The 27,164-nt window shown below is 44.1% G+C and overlaps 1 protein-coding gene and 1 non-coding gene across 3 annotated transcripts in view; one reads left to right on the top strand and one right to left on the bottom strand.

The window, feature by feature from the left end:
- The window catches only part of Lta4h (leukotriene A4 hydrolase), a 31,423-nt gene extending 9,942 nt beyond the window's left edge, over nt 1-21,481 (bottom strand). The window contains exons 1-13 of one of the 2 annotated variants that reach the window (XM_051206289.1): nt 21,244-21,481; nt 14,929-15,059; nt 13,006-13,126; nt 9,408-9,476; nt 7,870-7,974; nt 6,983-7,035; nt 4,996-5,068; nt 4,619-4,759; nt 2,798-2,821; nt 2,284-2,354; nt 1,742-1,853; nt 1,083-1,227; nt 333-436 (exon numbers count right to left, since the gene is read on the bottom strand). In XM_051206289.1, coding sequence (XP_051062246.1) covers nt 333-436; nt 1,083-1,227; nt 1,742-1,853; nt 2,284-2,354; nt 2,798-2,821; nt 4,619-4,759; nt 4,996-5,068; nt 6,983-7,035; nt 7,870-7,974; nt 9,408-9,476; nt 13,006-13,126; nt 14,929-15,059; nt 21,244-21,402 — 1,308 coding nt within the window. In that variant the 5' untranslated portion in view covers nt 21,403-21,481. The remainder of the gene's footprint in view (nt 1-332; nt 437-1,082; nt 1,228-1,741; nt 1,854-2,283; nt 2,355-2,797; nt 2,822-4,618; nt 4,760-4,995; nt 5,069-6,982; nt 7,036-7,869; nt 7,975-9,407; nt 9,477-13,005; nt 13,127-14,928; nt 15,060-21,243) is intronic. The other variant, XM_051206288.1, reaches the window with a different exon arrangement.
- Nucleotides 21,482-21,855: 374 nt separating this feature from the next.
- Nucleotides 21,856-21,927, top strand: Trnad-guc (transfer RNA aspartic acid (anticodon GUC)). Its single transcript has one exon. It is a non-coding gene; the product is annotated as a tRNA-Asp (tRNA).
- Nucleotides 21,928-27,164: the final 5,237 nt, after the last annotated feature.

Genomic DNA, 27,164 nt, shown 5'->3' with positions numbered 1-27,164 from the left:
CTCTACTGTGCCACATCAAGATAATGTCTAAGTCTCATTACTTTTAAAATTAATATTAAGCAACAGATTATCATCATGTCTTCTTCTGGAATACAATGTGACATTCTGACATATGTAAACAATGTAGAATATATATAGTCATTACTAGTATGCTGAAAGAGAAATAAAACATTTTTGGTTGTGAGCCTTAGCCTTTAACGACTAAGCCATCTCTCCAGCCCAAGAGAAATAAAACAGATAAACAAAATCTTGTAGCAAATTCTGAACCCGTGGTATGATTACATAATTCAAGTATATATACTGGGCATTAAAAATAAGAATTAAAAACCAACCTTATCTTTAAAGTGGGAATACAGGAAATCCTTCCAGTCGTCAGTGGTTACACTCTTGTAGGAAAATTCCTCAACATAAGCCTTTAAGAATCCCAGAAACACCTCTAGGAGTAAAAGAAAAAAAAAAATAATAAAGAAAGAAAGAAAAAGAAACCACTCTACAGAAAGGCAACTTTCTGAGGATGACTGTTTTAATAACCACAGAACGACTGAGAACACTCAGGAGGTGGGTGGGTTGCAAGCTGGGATAAAGCTTCCTGTAGGTGAATTTATCTCCATGCAATCTTGAAGAATAAAGAGAAAGGATGATCGCCGGTAGCTGTGGGAAGTGAAACCCACAGGTGAGTGAGAGTGACTACGGGATCCCTTACTTTGTTACTGAAAACTTTGTGTGTGTGTGTGTGTGTGTGAGATTAACTGCTTATCTACACCCAGAGTAAGATCTGGAGCCACACATGTCAATCTACTAATGGGGTGACCCTGGGGAGGGCATGAGATCTCTCATTTATCTCTCATAAACTTCTGGATGATAGGAAGTTTGCCGACGAGTATACAGATTTAGGGGTTGTGTAGAATATTATGGATAAAGGCAACAACAGAAAGCAATCAGCAGAATGAACTGGAAATATGAAACAAAGAGAAACAGTTTGAAATGCATCTCTGCTCCTCACCTCACCCTCCAAAAGAACAAAACAAAACAAAACAGATAAACAACAACAAAAACCTACCCACCAGACAGTGTCAACTTACCTGGTCCACCAAGAAGTTGCTCAAGGTAGAAGAGTAAGGCAAACCCCTTCTCATAGGGAATGGAAGAATAGGCTACATCGGGGTCTACATCCTTCAGGTCAACCACGAGCTTGGTGAAGGGGTGGGACTCCCCAAAAGATTTTATCTGCAACCCAATGAATAAAGTGCGTGTTCTCATAAAAAGAGGGCTATTACTATGCCAGCAAGCTGGCCAACAAAGTATTTCTTCACCCAGGGCTGTAACAGACTTTTAGAATTTCAGCTTCAGGCCTAGAAACACAGAATGTTGCTATTACTTGTGGAGTCTAACTGTAAGAAGGGCAAGGTGTGTCTCTGAGAGCTCTTGCCAGTAACAGGGTTTACTTTGATGAAAAGACTAGAAAGATTCAATGCTTGAGCTACAAACTTAGATCTGGGAGAGAGCATTTAAAACTTCACAAGTATGAAATAATCAGCCATGTCAATTGATGTGTTCCTCAGCTCCCAGTTTGGAACAGGTCTGGAGTGGCATGTGTCAACCGACCCATCATATGGTACCTGCTTCATTTCCCACAGCTGTGCTGTGGGCCCCTTGTTGCTTTAAAAAAAAAAAAGACACTATAAACCCAGTTTGTAATGACTATTCAATGCTGGAAAATTCTTCTAAAAGCTCATCTTACCGTATTCTGTAGTTCTCCCCATCCTCCCAAAGCATGGAAATGTCTGAACTTTTCCCCAAACAATCGTCCGCAAATGTGACGCTCCAAATAGACAGTATGTCCTTCGTTTAACCTGGAAAGGTGGGGAGGACATGGTTGGTCTTTTAATCAAGCAGGTGTTTTCCTTTGGTCTTCCTGGGGTGGGGTGGGGGCATACATCGTGGCCTGCACATCTCAGTCCCCTGCTGCTTAGAGGAGCCCGAGCAGTCACCCAAGGCAGCAGCAAGCCCACCCAGCCCAGGAGACAGCAGCACAGAAAGCTAAGTGTTAATTTTGTTTTTAACAGGGTTATGCGTTAAAATGAAGCAACGGCAGAAAGGTAAGCAGCAAGCAAGAATAAACCGCACACCTAGGCTGTAACTAACACCATGGAGAGCTGAAGAACTTTTGAAAGCTCTGGGTATCACAGTGACGGCAGGGAAGAGAGACTGTGCTGGTGGGGGAGGGTGCCCGGAGCAAAAGGAACAATAGCAATCAACGTAAAAAGGAAAAATAAATCGTACCAAAAGTGATCCCAAGTTTTGTTGGTCACTAGGTTTCCTGTCCAGCTGTGAGATATTTCATGTGCGATAACCTGAGGGGACAGCATTAAGTGATTAGTAGGGGACAGCTCGGTTACCTCGTCCCAGAACAAGTCCTCATTTAAATCCTTTCCTTTACACTCACATGACTCGAGCTTTTTAAAAGCATACTCAGGGAATTACTTATTTCAGGGGAAGATGCAAAGACCAAAAACGTATAGAATACTTTGAAGGATTAGGAACAACTACCACCAAGAAAGAAAACCTAGGAAATATTAAATTAAATGAACATGTAAGTCAATTAAAATATTTCATACACAGGAAATATTTGTTTTTATGATCATGTGTCATTTATATTTGGCTAAACTTTCCTTTAATCTATTAAATCTCATTGCTAAGCAAGAGCACAATGCCAGTTTTATTTAACAAAGAAAACTTCCAAATGATACAGTGGGTAGTTTAAAACCTTCTTGAGGGTTAAGAAATTTCCACTTACATTGGAGAGTGACTTGTCACCTGCCTACAAAAAAAGAGAAAAATAAAACCTTAGTACTTCTTCCATCATCAGATTGCAGCTGAATGACACCCACTTTACATCTCAGATGCTGGCCTGATGGGTGGACCACTGTCTACTGTGATAACAGGTTCAAGAGACGGGGGCTGAGACAGAGAAGTGGCCGGGCGGTGGTGGTGCACACTTTAATCCCAGCACTCGGGAGGCAGAGGCAGGTGGATCTCTGTGAGTTCAGGCCAGCCTGGTCTACAGAGTGAGTTCCAGGACAGCCAGGGCTACACAGAGAAACCCTGTCTCTAAAAACAAAACAAAACAAACAAACAAACAAAAAAAACAAGTAGAGAAAGCAAAAGTAGCACTCTTGTTTTCTTTCCCTAACCACAGAAAACATTTCAATACCAGTAAAGCCAAGAGGTTTCTCTCTAATTCCAGAGAACACTTCTCCATGTCCAGCTGGTATATCTATCCCTTTCTATCTGTCTTACTCCGTGTGTGTGTGTGTGTGTGTGTGTGTGTGTGTGTGTGCATACGCATGCATATATGTGTGTGTACATGTGTATATGCACACATGCACACTCATGAGGAGGCCCACAGCTCTTCCACGTTTTTCCCTTGAGACAGAGTCTGTCAATCAAACCCAGAGCTCACTGTTATGGAGCGTCTGGGTAGGCAGCTTGCTCGGGCATCTCAACTCTGACTTCTGAGGCTGGAACTGTAGACAAGCGGCACTGGTGTGGGTTTAGGAAGTCTGATCTCTGCTCCACACAAGGACTTTAAGCACTGACCAAACCACTATTCCCTCCTTTCTTATAACTCACAACACAGTAAAGAAAATGTATAGGGCCCAATGCGTTCTATGGTGTATGCCAGTCTAAGTTACTTAGTTGCTAGTAAAGTCCTTCTTTGATTCTCAGTAGGATTCAAGTACTTACCAGATCTGTAAAACAGTGATACGTGGTAGGCTAATCTTCCCCTAGATGCTGACAATGAGTTTTGGTTTGACCAGTACCTGTCAAGTATGAATGTGGCTCCTTTATCTAGACACATAATTCATCAAAGGATTGCTGTTGCTACCCTCAACATTTCAAAATACCCTGAAAATAATATCCTTTGAAAAATCAAATTTCGATAACCACAACCAGTAATAAAATTAGAAATGGGAGGGGGAGAGGGACTGGAGAGATGGCTCGGAGGTTAAGAGAGCTAGCTGGCTGCTCTTCCTGAGTTCAATTCTCAGCAACCACATGGTGGCTCACAACCATCTCTAAAGAGGTTTGGTGCCCTCTTCTGACATGCAGACATACATGCATGAGGAACACTTTATACATAATAAATCTTTTTTTTTTTTTTTTTAAATTAGAAACAGGGTTATAGAAACAAGAAATATGTCTTAAAAACATTACTAGAAATCTAAGGTTTTTCCCGTGTGTGTGTGTGTGTGTGTGTGTGTGTGTGTGTGTGTGTGTGTTCATATGTGAACATGTGGAAGCCAGAGGACAACCTTAGCTGCCATTACTCAAGTACTGCCTACCTTGGATTTTGAGACAGTGTCTTTAATTGGCTCCAGGCTCATCAAGGAGGCTAGAGTCACCGGCCATTGAGCCCCAAGGATCTGCCTGTCCCTACCTCCCTAGTCGAGGGTTACAAGTGTACAACCGTGCCCAGTCTTTTTACATGGCTTCTGGGAGGTCACACTCAAGTCCTGTACTCGTGCAGCATGCACTTTACCCGCTAAGCTACACCCAGCCCCTCATCTAGGTTTACATTTGACATCTCCATTTCAAATGAAGAGATATTTCTCACCAGTAGAGTCGGAGTCACGAATGTAAGGCAAGGGTTCTCCATGCCGCCGTAAGGGAAGGATGGGGGCAGGACCAACAGGTCGTACTGCCCCCACACATAGGGCCCTCCCAGATCTTCTGCAATTTTAAGCATAGACTCGGTCTGAAAAATGAATGTGTACACATCTTCTTAATGGTCACAATGGTAATTTCTTGAAAGCGCAAATAGCTTTTTGGGAAGCTTTTGAGTTAAGAATCTTTACTGAAACGGTACACAGAAAGGAGCAACTGAAAATGCTCAGGGCACATGCTTGCATTATTCCTCAAAGGGATCACAGTGCTCTCAAACCTTAAGTCTCCCGTCTACCGTAATTATTAGGAAGGCTATGTATGACAAACCTCAGAAAATTCATACGCAGATTTTTCCACCTGCTCCTTCTCGGACCACACCAGAGTTCTTGGACCAATTTGCCTACAAAATGAAAAAGCTTCATCAATAATAATAATCCAAGTCAATTATTCACCAGGTTCTAAGAAGGACCTAGACATCTTATAATAATAAACCCTTACAAGGTAAGACTGACTGACCATGTGCTCCCCCAGAGGGGTAAGGTCAGAGCTTGAGATAACCTGTTGTTAAACACACAGCAAGAGCTTTATCTGTTACTCTCCATGAGACACAGTCCAGGTTAAAGGGAAACTGAGACATGACATGCCCCTGGGGTTAGCTTCCTGGCTGTGTGCTAAGACCTCTGGGGATATGGGTTACTTTCTCAATCTCACATTGCAGGAAACCCAGTCAGAGATTGAGCAAAAACACTAATAATAGTAACAACAACAACAATGATAATCCTTGCTTATGCTGGACACCATGTTAAGAAACCAGCAGGAAAATCAAGAAACCATGGTGACTTCATGTTCAATGAAGTACTGGTCAGCAAAAGGCACACGGTGCATGACTCCAGTTATATAAAGTAACTAACACAGTCACATGGCAGGCATGGAGACGAGACAGTGGATCCCAAGGACTGGGGTGGGGTGGCTACGCCCAAGGGGGACATGGTTTCAGGCCTGCAAGATGAAATTCAGCACATCTGTTTCACAACAAGGTCGCTGTATTTCACATCACTGAACCCCACTTAAACACGGCTAAGACTGTAACAACTGTGTAATTATAGAAACAAAAAGAAATCATAAATTATAACTATGCATCATCACTTCATCTTAAAATCTGGTGACACCAAACCTCCAAAGAAGGTTTTACCACGGTTTTCTGTCACAGGGACAACAGTCTCTAGAATATTCCTTCTGACTTTACTCTCCTGACATTCACTGGGCAGACTGAGTATCTGCAGAATTCATTAAAATACAAATCTTGGTTTAGAAGGCTTGAGAGAAGGCCCAATCATTTGCAATTTTTACTTTTAAAATATTATTGTGTGTGTGTCTGTGTGTGCGTGTGTGCACGCGCACGTGCGTCCACACATGTCACAATGCACACATGGAGGTCAGAGGGCAACTTTGTAGAGTCGAATTTCTCTGTCCACCCTTACTCCAGGGATGGAACGCAAGACTGCAAGGCTTGCCTATAAGAGCCTTTATCCAGATTTGTATTTCTGTGAACTACAGGTTATGCTCTGTAGAGCGAGCTGTGAGTGATACCTAACAAAAATTTAGGAAAGGTTCACAAACACACATTATGATGAAAGTTGGAGTTTTCTGATAGCCATTAAAAATAAATAAATAAATAAATAAATAAAAGAAATTAATTTCAAAAATATTTATTTCACCTAGAAGATCCAAATTATTATTTAAACACATAGTCAGCATAAAAACTATTAATGAAACATTTTCAGGTAGTCTTCTGAAATCCAGCCTGTATTTTTACCTATGGAGCATTGCAGTTTGGACAAGTTATGTTTCAAATATTTCATGGTACCAGTTTCAGACAACACGGTTTATTCTACATGGGCTTAAAAGGAAAGAGACATATCTCTGCACTATTTGTAAGATTCCAAGGGTTTTAGAGATCTTCCTTGTTTCACGAAGCTACCTTGGGAGCTGGAGAGGCAGAATATAATTTCAAGAAGAAGGAAATGGAGACCATGAGACATGACTTGTTCAAGCTCACATCTGATTCCTGTTCTCAGCCTACACGTAAGACTGTGCTCATTTTACATTCGTAAAATTTACCATGCAATGTTAAAGACTTCATAATGAAAATTAACTTGTCTACAATTTGTAAGTCTATTTGAATTTCTCTAAAGCTGTCAGCCTGACATCTTGTGCAGTGTACAATGGTCTACCCATCAACCCTGCCAGGAGTTCAACTTGGCTGTGGTCTGACCTTCTTCTCACAAACCTCAAAGTTTGTGCACAAGCTCACCTGCTTTCCAAAGCTCCAACAACTAATGCAATCAGGTAGCACGGAATGGGAACCTAGAGGAGACACACACAGGCACATGCTGCATCAGTGGGTAGAAATGGTGTGGGCCAAACAGTTCGGTTTTAAAATTAGGCAATTGTCCTTTAAATCTCCAGGTGTTACTATGAAGCAACTTGCCTTTGGTCCTTCTCCAATAGTTCAAAAGTATGATACAAAAACACTTCAAAACATCCATTTCCCTTTTATCCTACAGAAGGGAAGACTACTAACATGCAAAAGCCAGGGCTGCACAAATTTATACATACAGTAAGCATTTGCAAAAAGTAACTGCCAAGGACCAGATACTTCTCCCTCTTATTTTTGGATTTTTGTTTTCTTCCAACTTGTAAAACATTCCCCCCCTCCACCAAATTCCTTCATGTTTTAAACCAGCAGATGCCAAAGCTATAACACAGGGGACCTGTGAAGACAAATTAAGAAAACACGTCTCACAAATCTACAGACAGGTCCATTCTGTCCACTCAAGGTCAAAGATACAAGTCCAGGTCAGTCCCAGCTGTGTCAGAATTCTAACTTACAGGGCAGTGACACTGTTCTTTTACACTGACTCCCCCAATGACGGATACTCTAGCCCGTCACAGTGCACACAGGGGTGAGGAGGCATCGAAGGAAGAAGAACTTCAAAGCAAGCCTCCTAGGACTGCATTCAGGAAGAGCAATCAGGTGCTCCCAGCCACGCCCACCAAGCAACCTTTCCTGAAGTGCGACCACAGGGAGGAGGGGCTGCTGTTTAAAGTCTACGGGGTTTCCAGCTTCCCTGGTCAGGAGCCGGGTCTTCGAAGTTCACTACCAGCTGAGGCCACACATAGACACTGCTCTGCTCTTACCCTCTGGTTGAATCTGTATATCTTCCTGCTGGGGTCTTCTGGGTCAGGCCCTTCACCGTCGCGGATTGCACTCATGAGAGCTACCAGTTCTTTCGGGACAGACACCTAGTCCAAAGGGGGAAAAAGTTACTTCTAATCATAGAGTTGGGGGCGTATGCATCTTAACCCAAACATGTAAATGGATTTTATTTACCACTTCTTGACTACCTCCACAACACACACACTCTAAACTTTAAAAAGCACACACATGTGAGTTTTGTAAACAGGACTGGCAACATGTGAAACCATCCTAACCATGAAATGCGATGAATCTTTCCACTGACCAGCAATACTAAGAGCACATCTGGAAGGGAACTACATTAGAACACCAGTCTTGTTGGCTACTAACTGTACGGACTTGGCTGGGTAACTTCTCTGAGCCTCAGGTCCCCATCAAACATGGGCAAAATGTCAGAGGTTTACTGCAAGAAAATCAGTAGTAAAAATGAAGAGGCCAGCAGCACCATGAATGAAAATGGCGGCCAACAACTTCCATGCCCCCAAAACAAACTCCAAAGACGATATACTCGTGGAAGGGCAGAGGATATGGCTTTGGCCATCTTACTTTTAGAACCTGGGGATACAAACAGTATTTTCAGAAGGGGAGCAACTACAACGTTGCCTGGAAACCATGAAACCGTTTTCTTCGGAAATCACAAAACAGAGGGTCACTGGTGTGTGTGTCCCTTGGCCCTGGAATCCTGAAAACCCCGAGTGTTAGTGCTCTAGCAAGCATACCCTAGCACAAATTTGACACGCCTGTTGTTGCACGGGTCAAGCCTCCCAAATACAACACAGACAAGTACTGAACAGAGCTCTTGAGCCAGAGTCAATCAGCAGAGGCCGGTTTCAGCTGCCATCATCATTTAGGTAATGTCACTCAGAGCGTGACAGGCGGTTCGTGACCACCATTCGGACTTGCCCAAGGTCACACGATCCGGTGGCAGAGAAGAGTCCAGAACATGAGGTCCCGTGCCTCCAAGTGTAATACTCTATAGCACTGGAAAGGCAGTCTGGTCCACGGAGAGACTGGGGAATGAAGCAGCTCCCGTGAGTAAACACGGGTTTTCATTTTATTTGCTTGGTCTGAGGAGAGCCAGTCTCTGGATTGATGCTCATTAATTATAATCCATCCCCCACTAAAAGGAGGAGTACCGTACCAGTGACCAAGGGGAACCACACACGCGCGCACGCACGCGCACACACACACACACAGACACACACACACAGGTCCACAGATGCTGCCAGGGGCATCTACACAAGGGTGCCATGGCTGCAGAATGCATTTTAAGGAAAAAAATGTCTTAAATTCTTATTTTTAGAATTTTAATTTTTTTCAAATGAGAATAGTATGATTTCCCTTTTTCATATTTAGAAATGTTTAAAACTACCTTTTTATTAGTAATTCAAAGTGAGGTCCATAGACTCAGTGGGCACCGATTAGAATACAGTATTTCCATCTCTGAAACTTGGCTCGGTTATCAGTTTGTGACGCCTACCTCTGCGGTGTAGGTTAGCTTCACAGACGGAGTGTCTTGGCACGGGAGGGCGGCTCTGCAGTGAATGGCCTGGAGGGAGAAAGATGAGAAACAGCTACTCCCTTTTCTCACAAATCTACTTATGTAGAAATAATTAAAATCACAGCACTGACTTTTGCATATCTTCTTTCTAAAGATCAATATAGTATTTGTATTTCATGGGATCTTTTAGAGTAGCAAGAAGAGTTAAAAAAAAAAAAAAAAAAAAAAAAAAAAAAAAGGTCTGTGATTTAAAACAATCAGATGTCAGGGCTGGGAAGCTGGCTCGGTAAGGAGAATGCTTGTTAGGCAAGTCTGAAAACCTGAATTTAGATTCCCCAATACCCATGGATTTTTCATTCTTTTCTCCCTCCCTCCCTCCCTCCCTCCCCCCTCCCCCCTCGTCCCTCTTCCCTCCCTCCCCCCTCTCCCTCCCTCCCCCCTCTCCCTCCTCCCCTCCCTCTCTCCCTCTTCCTCCCTCCTCCCTCCTTTTGGTTATTGTTGTTTTGCTTTTGTAAACCAGGGCCTGTTGCACACTCCTGTAACGCTGGTGCTGGGGAGACAGAGGCAGGAGGGTTATTGGACCTCCCTGGCCTGTCAGTCTAGCCAAGTTGGCCAGTTCCAGGTTCAATAAGACACTTTGTATCAACAAGAAATAATAAGATGGCAAGAGACAGAAGAGATACCTGATGACAACCTCTGGCTTCCATGCACATGTAAACAACACCCCCATGCGCGCACGCGCACACACACACACATGCACGCGCACACACATACACACCACACACATACCATACATATGTAAACAACACCCCCACATGTACATATATACACCATATACATATGTAAGCAACATCCCCTCTACACACACACACACGCGCACACGCGCACACGCGCACACACGCGCACACGCACGCACACACGCGCACACGCACGCACACACGCGCACACGCACGCACACACACACACGCCTCTTCTTTATCGCTGGTGAACCTTTACAATCCTATTGAAACATGACATAAACTGTTCAGCACTGTTAACAGTCACGTAGACAGAGAGACTCACAGGAGCCCTGGGGGAAAAGCTCTATTGTGAAATGAATCTGTAAACTTATCACACTGTCTAGGTGTGTCACTAGGAGCATGAGCCTCCCCAAGGCTCTAAAAGCCCTACAGTAAGCTATTGGATTCCTCACCTTCTTCAAGAAACCCATTTTCTCTAGTTAGAGTCTAATAGGACGCCAGTGTCCTCAGGGAAACAGCTTGGAGACAGCTATTGTCATTTGCAGCAGACTTGGGAGGGAAAAACAAGGAAAAAGCGAGAGAGACCAGCATTGCTCAGGGACATCGAGACAGACCTATTCTTACACGCTCTGGAATGTCGCTCTGTGCCCACATCAGCCAGTCAGAAACATGATTCCAACATGAATGGCCACAGAGTGGTCTGCAATTGTGTATGCTGCCATACAGGAAGCCAGGCATCCTTAGGGCACTGTGTTTAAGGGAGTATTTGTACTAACCCCTCTCTGAAGTGCTAAAAATCCTGGTCTTCCTAAAATCCCCAGATGCTATTAATATATTTTCTTTAAAAAGTGCCATCATGATATCTAATATATTGTATGTGTTGATTTGAACGATAAATATAAAAATTTGAAGAACTTCCCAGACTCTACTGAAGCACGATGTTTGAAAATGTCATAGCTAGCCAGGCATGGTGGCACATGACTTTAATTCCAGCACTTGGGAGGCAGAGGCAGGAAGGAGGATCTCTGAATTTGAGGCCAGCCTGGCCTATAGAACGAGTTCCAAGATGGTCAGAGCTACACAGAGAAACCCTGTCTTGAAAAACAAAGGAAAATAACAGAAAACAAAATGTCATAACTAATACTTGGCACGTTAATTTTGAAAATCAAAGTAAACTATACACACACACATACAAGAACACATAACAGTCACAACACACCAACAAATAGATGTCAAGTCTCTCATTCCGAATCTGGAGGATTCCTTAAAAACACAATCTTGAGGGACTGAGAGATGCATTAAAAAGCACTTGTCACTCCTGCAGAGGACACAGGTTCAGTAGACAGCACCTACATGTCAACCAATAACCATCTATACTCTAGTTCCAGAAGATCAAACATTCTTCCAGTGTCCATGAGCACTGCACACAGGCATACGTGCAGACACAACACCCATCCACATAAAATAATAAGCAAAGCTTTAAAATATATATAATACTGGGACAGAGCACAGCCAGACGAATGAACCGGTTCTGCCTCTTGAAGCAGTTTCTCAGAACACACTGCTTGAGCTTCTCACCAGGCTGTGGACAGGTGGCTTGGCAATCCAGCGGCATTTTTATACTCTTTTCACTGGGTAAGTCAAACTAGGGTAAAGAAACAGCTGCAGACAATAGTCAACTGCAACAAATTCTTAATCTACCCAGACTCTGCTTCCTGTCCTTCAAACTGCCAGGAAAAGCCTGGGACAAAACACTTAAAATTTACATTCTTGGGATTTACACGCATGACATTTCTGTTAGCTTTCCCATATGGACATTTTATGAGAAATATTGACTGAAAAATCAGCTATTAGGAAGTGATACAGGGCACATGGTTTGTATATTCTTGCCTAAGACTTTTTATCTTTTTCAAGTCAGTTTTTTGTGTTTTGTTTGCTTGTTCTGGGTGGGTGTGTGTGTGTGTGTGTGTGTGTGTGTGTGTGTGTGTGTGTGTGTGTGTGTGTGTGTGTGTTTTGAACAGGGTTCCATGTGGCCCAAACAGGCCTCTGGTTAGCTATATAGTCTTCCTGCCATCTTCCTGCCTCTACACATTTACCAAAGCTGGGAACCCAACGCAAGGCTTTAAGTAGCTATAGTCCCACCCTCTTCCAGAGAATATTCTTATATTAAAAAGCTATTTCAAGTAAGAGCATACAAAGTAAATATGCTTAAATCATGCTTTGTTATTTTATATATTTTAAATTAAATCTGAGCTCATGCAAAATATCTGACATGATGCCTGGAAACATGGTAAATGTTTAATGAGGGGCTTTCTTTAATCATAAACGATTTGATTATTTACAGAATTAGGACTTTTTCTTCAGAAAAGCTTTCTATTTATTCTTGTACTAGAGTATCTTTAATTGCACAGGATTTGAACTCTAGTTTTAAAAATGGAAAGTAGAAGTATTTGAAACTGTGTCATTTAAAAAGTATATTTAGTATGTTTTACAGTTAGGAGTTCAATCTTTCAGGATCCTCTTTTTCTCTAGGGGTACTTCTGCAACCAAAACACAGCTTTGGCTTATTAAGATTTCCTTGCATTTTAGGGCCACTCATTACATCCCATTCAAGGGCAGGGTGTATTCTAGATGCTTGGGGAGTATAAATAAACCTTAAATACTTCAATTTAGGTAAGTCATTTCCAAATCAAAGAAATCTGACTTTAAAAAACTGTACTAATAGCAAGATATAGGTGTGAGTATACGTTGTCTTACATACTACAAGACAAAACAGTGTGTCGAATGAGCCCTGCATTGCGGGGAACCTCCCATAAGTCTCTGGGCGCCCCTTTTACCTGGCACTGACTGAAGAGGTACGGGTGCTGCTTCCCAGAAGTCTGTTCAGGAGTGAGCCACTGAAGAGCAGAGGATGTGGGAGAGGTCTCATAGGAAATTTCTACAACAACCTCTTGATTTCTGCAGAAACAAATGCAGACATTAACAGAGTGTAATTACACCTCACAGAATTTGAATCCAGGATGCACACAGGAAATAGCATAAGCAATTTTATCCTGAGATCTCACTGACTTAGACTGATTTCCAGAGACACAGCAGCTTAAGTGAATCTGACTCTTACTTTGATACCTGAATCTCACTCTGTCTTACTGATGAACACACGATGGGAGCTAATACCAGCCAAGTGGCCCACAGTGGGTCATGCACTTGGTATCTGAGACATGATTTTGTCTTCTATGGCAGTGGGAATGTGAAAGAACCAATTTTATCACCATGACTACCTCGGCAGCACTGAATGCCAGCACGTGACCAGGGCTGCTCTATGACAAGGTAAGTCACATCAAGCTGTAGCTGTAGAATCTAATAATTAAAATAAAAAAACAAAAAAAAACCTCTTTCCCTTCCAGTTACAGAGAGTGATGAGCAAAGGGGTCAAGACCAGGCTGGAGAAACCCACAGAAACTGCTGACCTGAACAAGGGGGACCTCATGGACTCCAGACTGATAGCTGGGAAACCAGCATAGGACTGACCCAGATTCCCTGAACGTGGGTGTTATCTATGGGGCCTCTGATAGTGGATCAGTATTTAGCCCATTCCACATAGAGAGACACTTTCTCAGCTTAGACACATGGGGGAGGGCCTAGGTCCTGCCCCAAATGTTATCACAGACTTTAAAGACTCCCCATGGAAGGTCTCACCCTCCCTGAGGAGCAGAAAGAGGATGGGCTGGGGTTTGGGGGGGCAGGGGAGGATGGGAGGGTGAGGGAACTAGGATTGCCCTGTAAAACAACCTTGTTTCAAATTTAAATTAAAAACAAGAAAAAAAATCTTTCTCATAGAAATTTGTACTTAATGATTTTCACTCTGTGATAGACTAGAGGAAACAAAAACTGGCTCCTCACCCCCCCCCCAGAGTGATAATGAGGGAGGAGCTGTGGAGACACAGCCTAACCCCAAGGGGACTGAAACCCTGACTCCATCACTCACAGACTCTGCAAACCCGGGCGGACGATGACCAGCCTCAGCATGCCACAGTCTCTCCACATGTAAAGGGTTAACGGGGCTGCCTCCGAAGCTGTGTCTGAGTTCTCCTTCTCTTTCTTAAAGGGGAGGAGAAGGCATAAAGGTACTGGAAGGTGGGCGTGCAGCAGCACCCTTGCTTCAGGCTCATAGTTTCTACTCTCTCTCTCCCCCAATATCAAGGGGTGAGGTTTATGCCCTGCCTGATGAGTCTGGCTACTATTTCCTTAAACGAGTAACTTTACTTCTCTCCCAGTCCCCTTCCTCATCTGCAAGTGCAGCTTCTAGGGAGAAGGCGGCTTAAAGAATTAGAGATGGTGCTTAAGCACTGACATTAAGACTAGTTCAAAATTGCCGGGCATTGTGGCACATGCCTTTAGGCCCAGCACTGGAGAGGCAGAGGCAGGCGGGTCTCTGTGAGTTCGAGGCCAGCCTGGTCCAGCAGGCCCCACCACTCCAAATACCAGTGAAACGATGGCAGCTACAGAAGTCATTCCCTGGTGTCCTAGTGACCAGTGTCTCATGCTCTTTGTCTCTTCACTGTTTTAAGAACATATCATTCTTTCACCACCAACACCAATATGAACAGGTTACAGAAATGACTGCCAATCACTACATATAAGCAAATATTAGTAACACAGGAAAGATGTCTGAGTTATTTTAAAATCTATTTTACCACTATCCAGTCACACACAAAAAACAAACAAACAAACAAAAAAACCGGGAAGGCAGTCAGTCATACTTGCTCAGCGCGATGGGAAGAGAGATTTCCATCGGTGACCCTTTGTAACCTTGTCTTTCTCCAAGAGTGTATTTGACTTCTTGTCCATTGATCACCACTTTCTCTATTGTAAGGTCTTTTGTATCCAAAGTCTAAAATCAAATCAAATGAGAAGGAAATAGTTTTATGCATCAGAAGAAATGAATACTAGGCACAAGTTTACTACAGTAAGTATAAAACCAGCCACTTACAGAGAGTGAAATGCGGAGTGAGACTAAGAATTAAAGGCATATGATAGTTTTAACTGTCAGCTTACTACAACCTAGAATTGCCTGGGAAGAGGATCTCAATGGGGGACTGTCTAGATTAGTTATTGTGCTAATGGTGGTGGGAAGAGCCATCCACTGTGGGTGGCATCATTCCCTGGGCTTGGGCTCAGAACTGAATAACTGCAGAGGGGGCTGTGGGTGTCGCTGCTGCTTCAAATCCCTGCCTTCCCTTCCCAGGGACGATGAACCCCCTCTCCCTTACACTTGCTTTGTTAAGGCATGCTATCACAGCAATAGAAACGGAACTGAAACCAGGAGTCAACGGCAGAGAAGGACCCCTATTTCCCCACACGCTACGCAACCTGAAAATTTTAGTTTTGGGACTTCTACATAATTAATTCTGGGATAGTCACATACATTTTGGATTCCGAATAAAGGCAATCTTAAGTTAAAGTGCCTTTAATTCTGTTAAATGTTAACCTGCCTCTTATAAAAATCTTCGCCTTTGATTTAAATTTCTTTCACTGACTCAATTTAACATATTAATATTTTACTCTATAGTCTCCCCTAGAAAACATACAGTCCAACTCCTACAATATACATTTGTAAAAACCCCCCAGTTAAAGCAAACGTTGGCACTCCATGTACAACTACTGTTGAAGAGCTAAACAAAGGTCAACCTTGGAAGGCAAGGCTGCCCAGCTGAGCCTGCTGATGATCAAGCAACCACAGGCTCGCACAGTGGCCGATTCAGGGCCCTGCCTTGGGCACAGGCCGCTGCCACAGCAGGTCTGGGAGTTTCTACCCATGATCTCTCTAGAAAGCAGACGCTTTCATCGTCTCTCAAACAGGTTCTTATTCTAGAGTCCCCTGACTTCTTCTGCCAGCACCCTGTTGCCCAACAGCATAAGCCATAAGCAAGCCTTTCACAGGACTGACTCTGCCCTTCCAGTTACTAACTGCTCTGCCTTCCTTCCCTCCTATTTTAAAATCGAGGGCAGCCTAGGATGGCTGCTTCCCTGTCCTCCTCTTCGCTGGCTTTCAGAGCCTTGGCCACTGGAAGGGAGTTCTTAGTCCACAAGATCTTTCCTGGTAACTCGACCTTTGTTCCCTCTATCTCTTGTGGGCTTCGGCACTTGGCAGAAACCCTGCCTGGATTCTGACTCCCTATGGAACTGGTTCTCTGACTCAATGCTTCTGCCCCTCTCTTCTCTTTCATTCCCGAACACACCCACAGCCCAGTGTGAGCTTTGGCTCTTTTCTTGCAATATCCTTTGCTCTCTCTCTCTCTCTCACATTGCCCAGCCAGACTTGTTTGCTTTTTGAGATACGGTGTCATCTTGACTAGCCTTTAACTCTCAATGTTCCTGTCTATGTGCACTGAGATTACAGGATGTGCAGCCACGCCCTGCTCTACTCTTTTGCCAGCTGTATCCTTTCCCCTGATGGTACCTGGACACCTGTACCTGCCTGATTGGCACAACCGCACGCAGGCAGTACCTTCTCACATTCAGTAGGCTTCTAGAACTGACACTACCATTGTGCCCCCTCAGGCAGCCTCTTCCTCCGACATCTAGATTCTCTTACTAGAACTCCTCCTCCAGGTACCAAATGTTTGACACAACCACAAACTGTTCCCACTTCCCTATCCCAGAATCAAGAAGGCTCCCTTCTTTAAACTGTTTTTACACTTTCTGTCTACCACCACCACCACCATTGGTCCTAACTTGGCAGTCAGAGCTCTATTGTATCTCACCTTACCCAGCTTCCAAAGCTTTTCCCCCTGTCCTTTATAAGCCTGGAAAGAAAAGGACTGGAAGTTAGGATGCCTAGGAACAGCCAGTCCCTAGTAAGCTCCAGTAGGCTAACGGCTGGCAAGCTCCGAAAATCACAGCGAGGTTGAAATGTAGCTTAGTGGGTCCAGGTCTTTCCTATCTTGCTATAAAGTCGTGGGTTCAATCCCTGGCACCATATAAACCAGGTGTGGTGGTGCACGCCTGGGATGCCAGCATTTAGGAAACAGAGGCAGGAGGATCAGAAGTTCAAGGTCAACCTCGGCTACATAACGAAGGAAGCAGAGGGGACACAGAAAGAAATGTCACAAGGGTAATCTCTAGATCTGACTCCCATTTCTCTGACACCAGCAACTCTTATTTGGGATGGATTTCCATCCAAGTTTAATTTCCTTTCTTTCTAGTTAGTGCCAAATGTGCTCTAAGCATCATCTGCTCCCTTCTTTCCAATTTTGTGGTACCCCGATTACTTCAACTGGTTCATCTTCTCTCACACTTGCATATTCAGAATATATGATTTATATCTTCACAGGTATTCCATTAGTAGCCATTCCTTTTGTCTCTTTGTGACCTAAAGCTTCTTTCTGAACATCAAATTGGTTTTAAGGTTATCATTTGAATATCTACTTTTATTGTAGCCCTTAAAAACATAAAAGATGGATTAACTGGGTCATTTTCCAATAGAACACACTCTATCTCCTGTGTTGCTAAGCTTTTCCAATCTGCTCAGAATCAGGAGTTATTTATTTATTTACTTATTTTTATTATGTATACAGTATTGCCTGCATGTATCCTTGCTGGCCAGAAAAGGGAATCAGATCTCATTATAGATGGTTGTGAGTCACCATGTGGTTGCTGGGTTTTGAACTCAGGACCTCTGGAAGGCCAGTTAGTATTCTTACCCACCGAGCCATCTCTCCAGCTGCTGGAGTTGTTGCTATGGCTTCTTTTTGTGAAGCCACTTTTAGATCTCTTGACTGTTCTAACACTCAATGACACCATTCAAATGACACTGCACTATTACATATGCCTGGGGATATTTAAAGAGACTCTTATCCGGGTTCATACCCTCATGGCTCAGCTCAGTACCCATGAATTTACCCATGAAGCAAGTTCTAGACCAAAACAAGACAGAAAATGCAATTTTAAGCTATAGAGCCCATCACAAACCTCAACCTTTATTTCCAAATATTCTAAGAAATGCTCTTTCAAATTTCATTCACATTAACTGGATATTTGAAGAGTTAGAATTAGACCTTCCAGCCAACATTTATTGAGCAGCAAATAGTCACAGAGCCAAGCTATCTAGACAGTCACAAGACTCTGCCTTGCATACAATAGCAAGCTTCTAAGGAAATGATTTAGTATATGTCACAATGCCCCTCTTTAGACAACACACACAAAAAAGTTCTCTACTCCAAAACAGGTGAGATACAACATACAGTAGTCATTTTGTCTTCTGCCCAGGTAAGTTTTGCTGCTAAGTTCCATGGTAACTTTACAGCATATTTCTTTTGTGTCTTCCCCTACACTCTGCTTTAAAATCTCATTACACTGTTTATGTTAATCTTATTTTTCCTGGTCCTAAAGATGAAACCCAAGGTCTCACACACGCTGGAAACTCTTTACCACAAAGCTACAGGGCCATTCTACCCATATGTTAATCAATTCCAAGTTATTTCTAAACAATAACATGTTTGAAGCTAGGCATGGTGGCGCACACCTTTGATCCTGCCACTCGGGAGGCAGAGGCAGGTGTACCTCTATGAGTTCGAGGCCAGCCTGGTCTACAAAGTGAGTTCCAAGACAGCTAGGACTACACAGAGAAACCCTGTCTCGGAAAACAACAAAACAAAACAATGACAAAAAGCAGGTTTGAAGAAGGAAAGGAGTATGGCTCTGTACTATATTCTATTTTTTTAAAAAAAAAGCTTATCCACAGAGAACAAAACAGGAGTATATGGGATGAAACCAAAATCAAAACGCAAACAAGCTTGATATGATTTTCAGCTCGGCTCTGGAATTCAGTAGAGCCCAGAGGCTGCCCAGCAGACTCAACGCCTGCCTGGGCACTCTCCATTCCCTGGTGGCCGACCTTGCCCATGACACAAAGCCCTCAGGGCCACTAACTAAAGAACACCTAAACGAAACAGGACATTTTAAGATAAGAAACAAATGCTTGGACGTTACAAATTGTGAATAGCAAGGTTCAGTGTAACCCACCTACAACTGGAAAAGGATTTTAGATAGACGGGAATTAGTCCTCTTAGAGGGACCATTACATACCCCACTTCAGAGACTTCAAGAATGAAGTAGTAAAGACCCACCTTCTTGTCACACAGCGCTGGCACAGGGCCAGCACTGGCCGGGCATAATGCCATGACACCTTAGGGATACAGACAGCACTGATAGCCATGTAGCCCATAGGCACTGCTTTCCAATTGAATTTGTTCCACTAATTAAACTCTTCAGTGTCCACAGCATGCCAAGTGCCAAACCAGGAATCTGAGACCCAGATAGGAGAGACAGTTTCTTCCTACCTTACATCTAAACCAGGAGTTATGGCTCATGCCTGTAATCCCAGCTCTCAGGAGCCTGAGATAGGAGGATCAAAAGTTTGAGGCCAGCCTGGGCTGCATATTGGGTTCAAAGCCAATCTGAGCTATAGAGAGGACGGGTCTCAAGAAAGGAATTTCCCAATCTACTGAGAGAAAGAAACAAGTTAACTTTAAATAAATATAAATAGTGCCGAGCATTTGGTCTCTGGCTGTTGTTGTAAACAAGCAAAACAATTATAAACAGATGTTACTTTCTACTATAATAACCTCTTTTACAGAAAGCCGAACATTAAAACCCCAGCCGCTTTGCTAAACAGATAGGCCAACCAGAAATCAAAATGTGAAAATCTTACTTTTCTAACGACCAGGGAAATGAAAAGAACAGATAAGTTTTAAGCTTGGGACATACTGTTAAATACTTAAAGCCTTCTGACTCTGGCTTTCTTTTCTGGGCAGAGGTGGAGCTTTCTATCTCTACACAATAAAGGGTGGTGTAAGGTCATATGGATCAGTGATAAGCCAACAAAATTAACTTTCTTTAATAAAAGGAAACTGAATCTAAAGAGTAAACTTCTGCCCCGCAGAAGCAAGTAGATAGGTACTTCAAGACCAAAGTGCAGTTTGTAAGGAAATAGCTGCCTTCTTCTAATATAAGGCTGTAATTTTTCTTACAGTATTGTTAGTAATCATATGTCAATACAAGAGTTAAGTGCCTTATTAATCAAAAAACCAAACAAAAATATTTTCAGAGGCAAAAATCACTACTTCTTATCATCACTTCTAATTCTCTAAAGTATTGACCACATTAATTTCACTCCTAAATTCCAGCCCGGGTTGCTTACTGTTGTGGGTCAGAAAAACCACACAACACAGCTAAACACGTCGTCTAGCTAGCAGGCTGAGCATAGCTGGTCCTGTCATGTTCCTCTTATTTCTAAAATGCTCTTCTATGAACCCCCCCCCCCTTTTCAGGGTAAAAGTTCGATCCTAATACCATCAGATAACATAAGAACACTGGCTATAGATATGGAACAGATCAAACCATTGAATATTTCATGATTCTAAACGAGTCTTTATTCAAATGGTTAGAGGGTTTATAGAAGTACATTTTATAAAAAGTGCAATAATGACTTGCTCCTTATTGAGTCATCCTTAGAAAGCTAGACGGTCTCACAGGTTCATAAAGTACTAGAAGATAATGGTGATAAGAAGCAAAGGCAGGCAGGGCCCTGAAAAGCAAGGGTTGCTTACAGAACAGAGACTGCAAGCCTCCAAACAGGGTGGAAAGGGCAGGGAACCCCAAGGGGGCGGGTAGGAAGCCCCAAGGGGCTCGAACCACAGGATATGGAATGTGTGCGTACCCTATCCTAGGGGCTGGAAAAGTCTGGGCCTGGGGCGGGGTTGTGAGACGCGAGTCAAGGAAAAGGAGCCACGGCGTGCAGGGGTAGTCGGCGCTGGGCACTGGGATGACGGAGGGGAGGACGCAGTAACGCAGGGGTGGGTGAGGGGCACAGTGTGGAGGGGGCGCTAGGATGTGCCCGGGAGAAAGGGGGAGAGCGGGAGGAGGAGACCATTCTACGTGGAGGGTGAGGGAGAGAGTCCAGATGCAAAAGCGGGGCTGAGGCAGGGGCTCGCGGGACGGGCAGCGGTCTCGGGGCTCGCGGGGTGCAGGGGCGGGGAGAGGGAGGAAGGAGAGCGGCCCCGCGGAAGCCGTACCAGGCTGCGCAGATTATCCTCCTGAGACTGGACCGTGAGCGCGGCGGTCCCGGTCAGCGCCCGGCGAGCGAAGTCCACGCTGCAGCGCAGATGGAGGTGCTGGGTTCGGCAGACCGAGGCCGGGGAGGCCAAGGAGCAAGTGTCGGCGACCTCGGGCATGGTTCTGGGAGATGCGTCGTCCGTCGGCCGGCACCCAGACGCTCCGCGGGCAGACTCCCACCGCGAGCCGGAGGACGGAGGGAAGCGCGGAGGGCAGGCGGCGCGGTGCACGCCGGGAAAGGGAGGCTCCGAGCCTCCGAGGAGCCGGGTGGAGTCCAGGGCGGAACTACCAATCCCATAGTGCAGCGCACGCAGGCTGGCGCTAGACAGCCTGGGATTGGGGGGCGGTGCGAGGGGAGCCGAGGGGCGTCTGCTGCAGGGGAAGGGTGGGTTCAGCCAAACGATGAGTGGAGCGGAGACAGCGAATGAAACGTTGCCATTTCAGTTCCGTTCAACTGCAGTAAAAGCCACGATGGCACCACGAAATGCAGGGACCATCGACATATAGCTCTTGAGGGTGGGGCTATCGAGAATAGATAAAAGCCCTATCAGAAAGGCCACCGTTGTGCAAATTCCTCGTTAGTATAGTGGTGAGTATCCCCGCCTGTCACGCGGGAGACCGGGGTTCGATTCCCCGACGGGGAGGCACGGAGTTTTTTTTTTTTTTTTTACGACCTTGTTCTTTGATAATCAAACATTAGTTTCCTCATCGTTGTCGATTTTCCTGCTCCACTTGGCTATTTCCAAGCAAGCCCGAAGTACGAAAACAGGAATAAACCAGCATTACCACCCAAGAAACGAATTGTGAAATGTGCGCTGACCACAGGGGCCTACAGCCGTGTTACATCTATCGCAGCTCCTCTGTAAAAGGCAAAGGAGGGCTGAAAGATGCCTGGCATTTTAATTTAAAACATCTTTTTAAAGAAGACCTGAGAAATGAAAAATAGCCTGTGTCATTCAGCAAAGCAGGTCCCACCAGGTTAAGTCTCTGAAAAGAGATTGCAACATTGCAAACATTGTATATTTTGAAAGACAGGAAAACTCACCTCTTCTACCACTTCCCTAAAAGATTACAAAGACTTTTTTTTTTAAATCACATTCCCCTCTTGCTTCACATAAACTGTCTGCAAATGCTCAATGTAATTTGCAGATATTAAGTGCATTCTGCCACATCGGGCTGCCCAGAAAAGAACTGGGGGAGGGGGATCTCTACCCAAACCAGCAGTTAATGTACGCTCTCCTCCCAGATGCTCCAAAGACCTAGCCCAGTGTGGTGTTTGGCTTCAAGGCAGGGCCCAGGGAGCACAACACATTCAGTTCTGAAGGGACTAGTATTACCTCTGTGGGGAGGGTCAGGAGCACAGTAATGGAGGTTAGGGCACCTGAGGGAGGCGGGGCTTGAAAGAGCACCTTCTAGGCATTTAGGTCATGCAGTTAAGTTCTGACCAACGGAATGTGAGCAGATGGTCAAATATGGTTTCTACGGAGTATCCTTCCCAATAACAATAACCAAAACCGCTAATCTGTTCTCCAGAATGTAAGACGTACGGGCTACAGATCTAACTGCACATTATAGGATAAACTCGGAGCAGTGTGCTGAGCGAGATAGAGAAGCACAACAGGAGAAAGCCACCAGCTAGAGATGCCCACATCCCTGGGACCATAGAACCCTCTGTTCACCAGCTAGAGATGCCCACATCCCTGGGACCATGGAACCCTCTGTTCACCAGCTAGAGATGCCCACATCCCTGGGACCATGGAACCCTCTGTTCACCAGCTAGAGATGCCCACATCCCTGGGACCATGGAACCCTCTGTTCACCAGCTAGAAATGGCCACATCCCTGGGACCATGGAACCCTCTGTTTACTAGCTAGAAATGACCCACATCCCTGGGACCATGGAACCCTCTGTTCACTAGCTAGAAATGCCCACATCACTAGGACCTTGGAACCCTCTGTTCACTGCTTCGAGTATCTTTTGAGAGAGAAATACATGTGTTTGCTTAATTCAGTGTTAGTTTTGGATTTTTCTGTCATTCAGCTAGGAGCTGGTCCTGGGTGTGTGTTAGTTTCACCTCAGCATTTGCTGGCGTCTGTCATTCTGCCAGTGTTTGGGGATGGGATGTACTGATTTTGTTTTCAACTGAAAAAATTCTTCACACAATATATTTTGATCATGTTTTCCTGTCTCCCAATCCCTCCCAGATACTCCCTACCTCCTTAGCCACCCAACTCTATGTCCTCTCTCTCTCTCTCTCTCTCTCTCTCTCTCTCTCTCTCTCTCTCAAAACAACAAAGTCAAAACACAAGAAACCCCACCAAAACGAAAAAGACCAATAAGACAAAACAAAGAAAAAAAAAACCATAAAGCAAAATGAAACAAAAATATCAGTGAGTTTGCTTTGTGTTGACCAACTTATTCCTGGGGATGGAGCCTATCCCAAAGTGTGGTTGATATACCCAGGGAGACTCTATTGTAGAAAATTGATTTTTCCACTCAGCAACTGGTATCAGCTAGTTTACTTTCATTTTATCATGGGCTAGTGGGTAAGTCTGAAAAATTATCACACTAGTCTTCCTTCTTTCGTGTGTTGTCTGACTGAGCATTCTTTGAGGTTCAATGACCTTACTTCCTTGCTTAAATCTTTTAAGATCTCAAGGAGAGTAAGTTGAAAGCACTCCTACAAACAGTCCCATACCCACTTGCATACAGGCAGCATTAGTTGGACTCAGTGGGTTTTATATGAAGAATATAAAGTTGGCAGGGGAGAAGGAAAGAGAGACTCGGGAGGGGTTGAAAGTGGACTGTTCAAAATAAAATGCATTCATATCAGAAGAAAAAAATGAATAGCAATGATAATAATAGACTTCCCAAGATCTCACCAATGTTGACATGCTGTAATGTTTTAGCATGCAATTTATATTTGGTTTTCTTTATCACTGTGACTGTAAAACCTGAGAACAACTTAAAGAGGGAGGGATTTATTTTGTCTCATGGTTTCAGAGGGTTCAGTCCCGGGGTGCTTGACTCTGGGACCTTACACAGAACATGGAGGCAGCAAACACATGTGGAAAAGGGAAACAGAAAGAAAGAACAAGATAGCCCATGTACCCACCACCAGTGACCTAATTCCTATGTCCCACTTTCTAAAGTTTCTAGAACTCCCCCAAATGGTTTCACCAGCTGGAGAACAAGCTTCTAACATAGGAGCCTTTTGTAGAGACGCTTCTCATCGTAATGCAATCCAGGAGTTTGAGCAGATGAAAGTAATATTTTTATTTTATTTATTATTTTTAATGTGAATTGGTGTTTTGCCTGCATGTAAATCTGTGTGAGGGTGTTGGGTCCCCTAGAACTGGAGGTGCAGACAGTTGTAAACCACCATCATGTGGGTGCTGGGAATTGAACCCCTGTTCTCTGGAAGAGCAGTCAGTGCTCTTAACTGCTGAGTCATTTCTCCAGCCCTCAGTAATATCTGTTTTGAAAAAAAAAAATGACCTATCATTCACAGTCTACAGTAATATACTGTGTGCTTTTCATGATTTTTAATGTTTTATTAATTTATTTTTTACATTCCAACCCCAGTTCCCCCTCCCCTCTCTCCTTCCCCCCCCCACTCCCCACTCCATCTGGTTTTCATGATTTTGAAATGAAATGTTTAAATTCACTGTTCTGTAGTGTGACAGATTGCTATTTTTGCTTTGCATTTCTTCCCCCCCCCCCCCCGAGTTGAGAATCCTGGTTTGCTTAGATTTGACTTGGAAAAAAATGTATCAGTACATCTAGATTTCTCCATTGAACATTGTTCAAGACTGGGTTAGCATTGGAACACAGTGGCTTTCTGCCTTATAGAGTCTGGCTGCCCTCTGACGGAATCTTATTGAGATGCCTCTTTCTTGCGGAAATGCATCCCTGCTTTACACCATACTATTTAAGTAACTCAGCTTCCTACATGCCATGTGTATATGACAGAGACTGAGCAAGTAACAGAAACCTGCAGGTTGAGACACAGCTACTGTGCCAGGCTTTTTCTTTTGGGTCACCAATCAGCTCCCAAATCAGGGCAGAGAGACTTATTGTTTATGAATGCTTGGCCTTATCTTAACTCTTGTTTTAATTTGTTTCTCTTTCTCTGCATTTTGCCTCAGGGTCTTTTATCTTTCTTCTGTGTGTCCTACTCTGTGACTGCTGGCCCCAGTGTGTCCCTCTTTGTTCTTTTGAGCCTAGATTTCTCCTCCTACTTACTCTCTCTGCCTGCCTAACTATTAGCCCTTCAGCTTTTTATTAGACCAGTCAGGTGCCCGAGGCAGGCAAGAGGAAACAGCAGGACATCTTTTCATAATTAAACAAATGCAGCAAACACAAATGTAACACATCTTTACATTGTTAACGCAGGCAGCAGAAACATAACACACCTTTACACAGTTAAAGTGATATTCTGCAGCAGAAACAAATGTAACACATCTTTGCCTAGTTAAAGTAGTATTCCACAACATTCTGCTGCTTGTTCAATAGAAGTGTTTCTGGTTGCTGGATGACAGAAACACTGGCCAGAGGCCTTTGGATCCAGTTCCTGTTTGCCTTCCCAGTTCCAGTCTTCTCCCTTGCCTCCAAAGCCCTGTGTCCTCTGACTGTAGTTAGCTACTTGCTCCTTCTTAAATGCACAAATGCATTTCTCCTCACGCTGTGCTTTATCTTGCCAGGAACATCTCCCCCTCTTCCCAGTCTCCAAATCCTTCCTGGAAATCTCCTGGCTAGCAACTCTGGGTAGTTAGGACCTGTGACTTTGTAAAACAGACCTGCCTTACACCTGAGAGGTGATGCTAAGGGATTCATCTAGCTAGGTGATCCTGTTCTTAAATCCAAACTCACCGATGTATCCCTGGAATGGCAGGCGTTGTCAGTAGCTGCTAGCAAGAAATGGGCCAGGTCCTGAGACAATGTCACAACTTGTAGGAGCAAAGGTGGAGAGCCACTGGAAATGCATTCTAACAGACCCAAGAGATGAGAGCATTTTAATAGGGAAAGCATAGATTCACACTCTGCAAATATCAGCTGTAGGCAATAGATGTAGGACAACATATTACGAGAATGCCTGGGGTAAGACCTAGGAGATAATTAGGTCCCTGCTATCCACAGTTAAAGTGGATCGTGGATTGGCTCAGCTAATGTTCTGACAAGTTTCCCTGGAGACAGAGGCAGGCAGATATTCAAGCACTGCTGTAACATTTTCTCAGGAGTATGGGGCACTCTTTCTTTGTTCAGGGTAACGGGTATTAACGGAGGGTCTCACTGGTCTCTGCCCCCACGTCACCATCAGCCTTTGTTGTTAAATTTAGGACATCTCAGAATTGTTCTTCTATCATATTTTACAAAATATTTTTCTCTGGCAGCATAGAAGACAGGTTGAAGGGGGTGTTCACTGAGAGGTATAGGCAAGGAAAAGAACATATTTCAAGTCTGCCTTCCCTATTGCCCCCCCCCTTTTAGACAAATGTGTGTCCTGTTTCGATTTTGTAGCATGTTGCTGATAATTAGAATAGAGAGAACAGTTCTGATGAGGAAACCATGGAGGCTTGGACTGCAGTTCCGAGTGGCATGGACGAGTGGCTTTGAGATAGGATCTCTGCTCAGATAAGAGGTGGGGTGTAAGACAAAGGGAGAGGTCAGGGGTTATGCCAGACATCGGCCTAAGGGACCAGGAGACTGTAATTTGATAAACCAAGATGGGGGTAGGGAGCCAGGTGGTGCCTTTAATCCCAGAGCTCGGGAGGCAGAGGCAGGTGGATCTCTGAGTTCTAGGACAGCCAGGGCACACAGAGAAACCCTGTCTCTAAACCCCCCCCCCACCTCCATTTTTTACATGGTAAGTCTGAGGTGT

The sequence above is a fragment of the Phodopus roborovskii genome, unplaced genomic scaffold (assembly GCF_943737965.1).
Source record: "Phodopus roborovskii unplaced genomic scaffold, PHOROB, whole genome shotgun sequence".
NCBI lineage: Eukaryota > Metazoa > Chordata > Mammalia > Rodentia > Cricetidae > Phodopus > Phodopus roborovskii.
The sequence above is the reverse complement of the archived record's forward strand: the minus strand, read 5'-3'. Positions and strand labels throughout refer to the sequence as shown.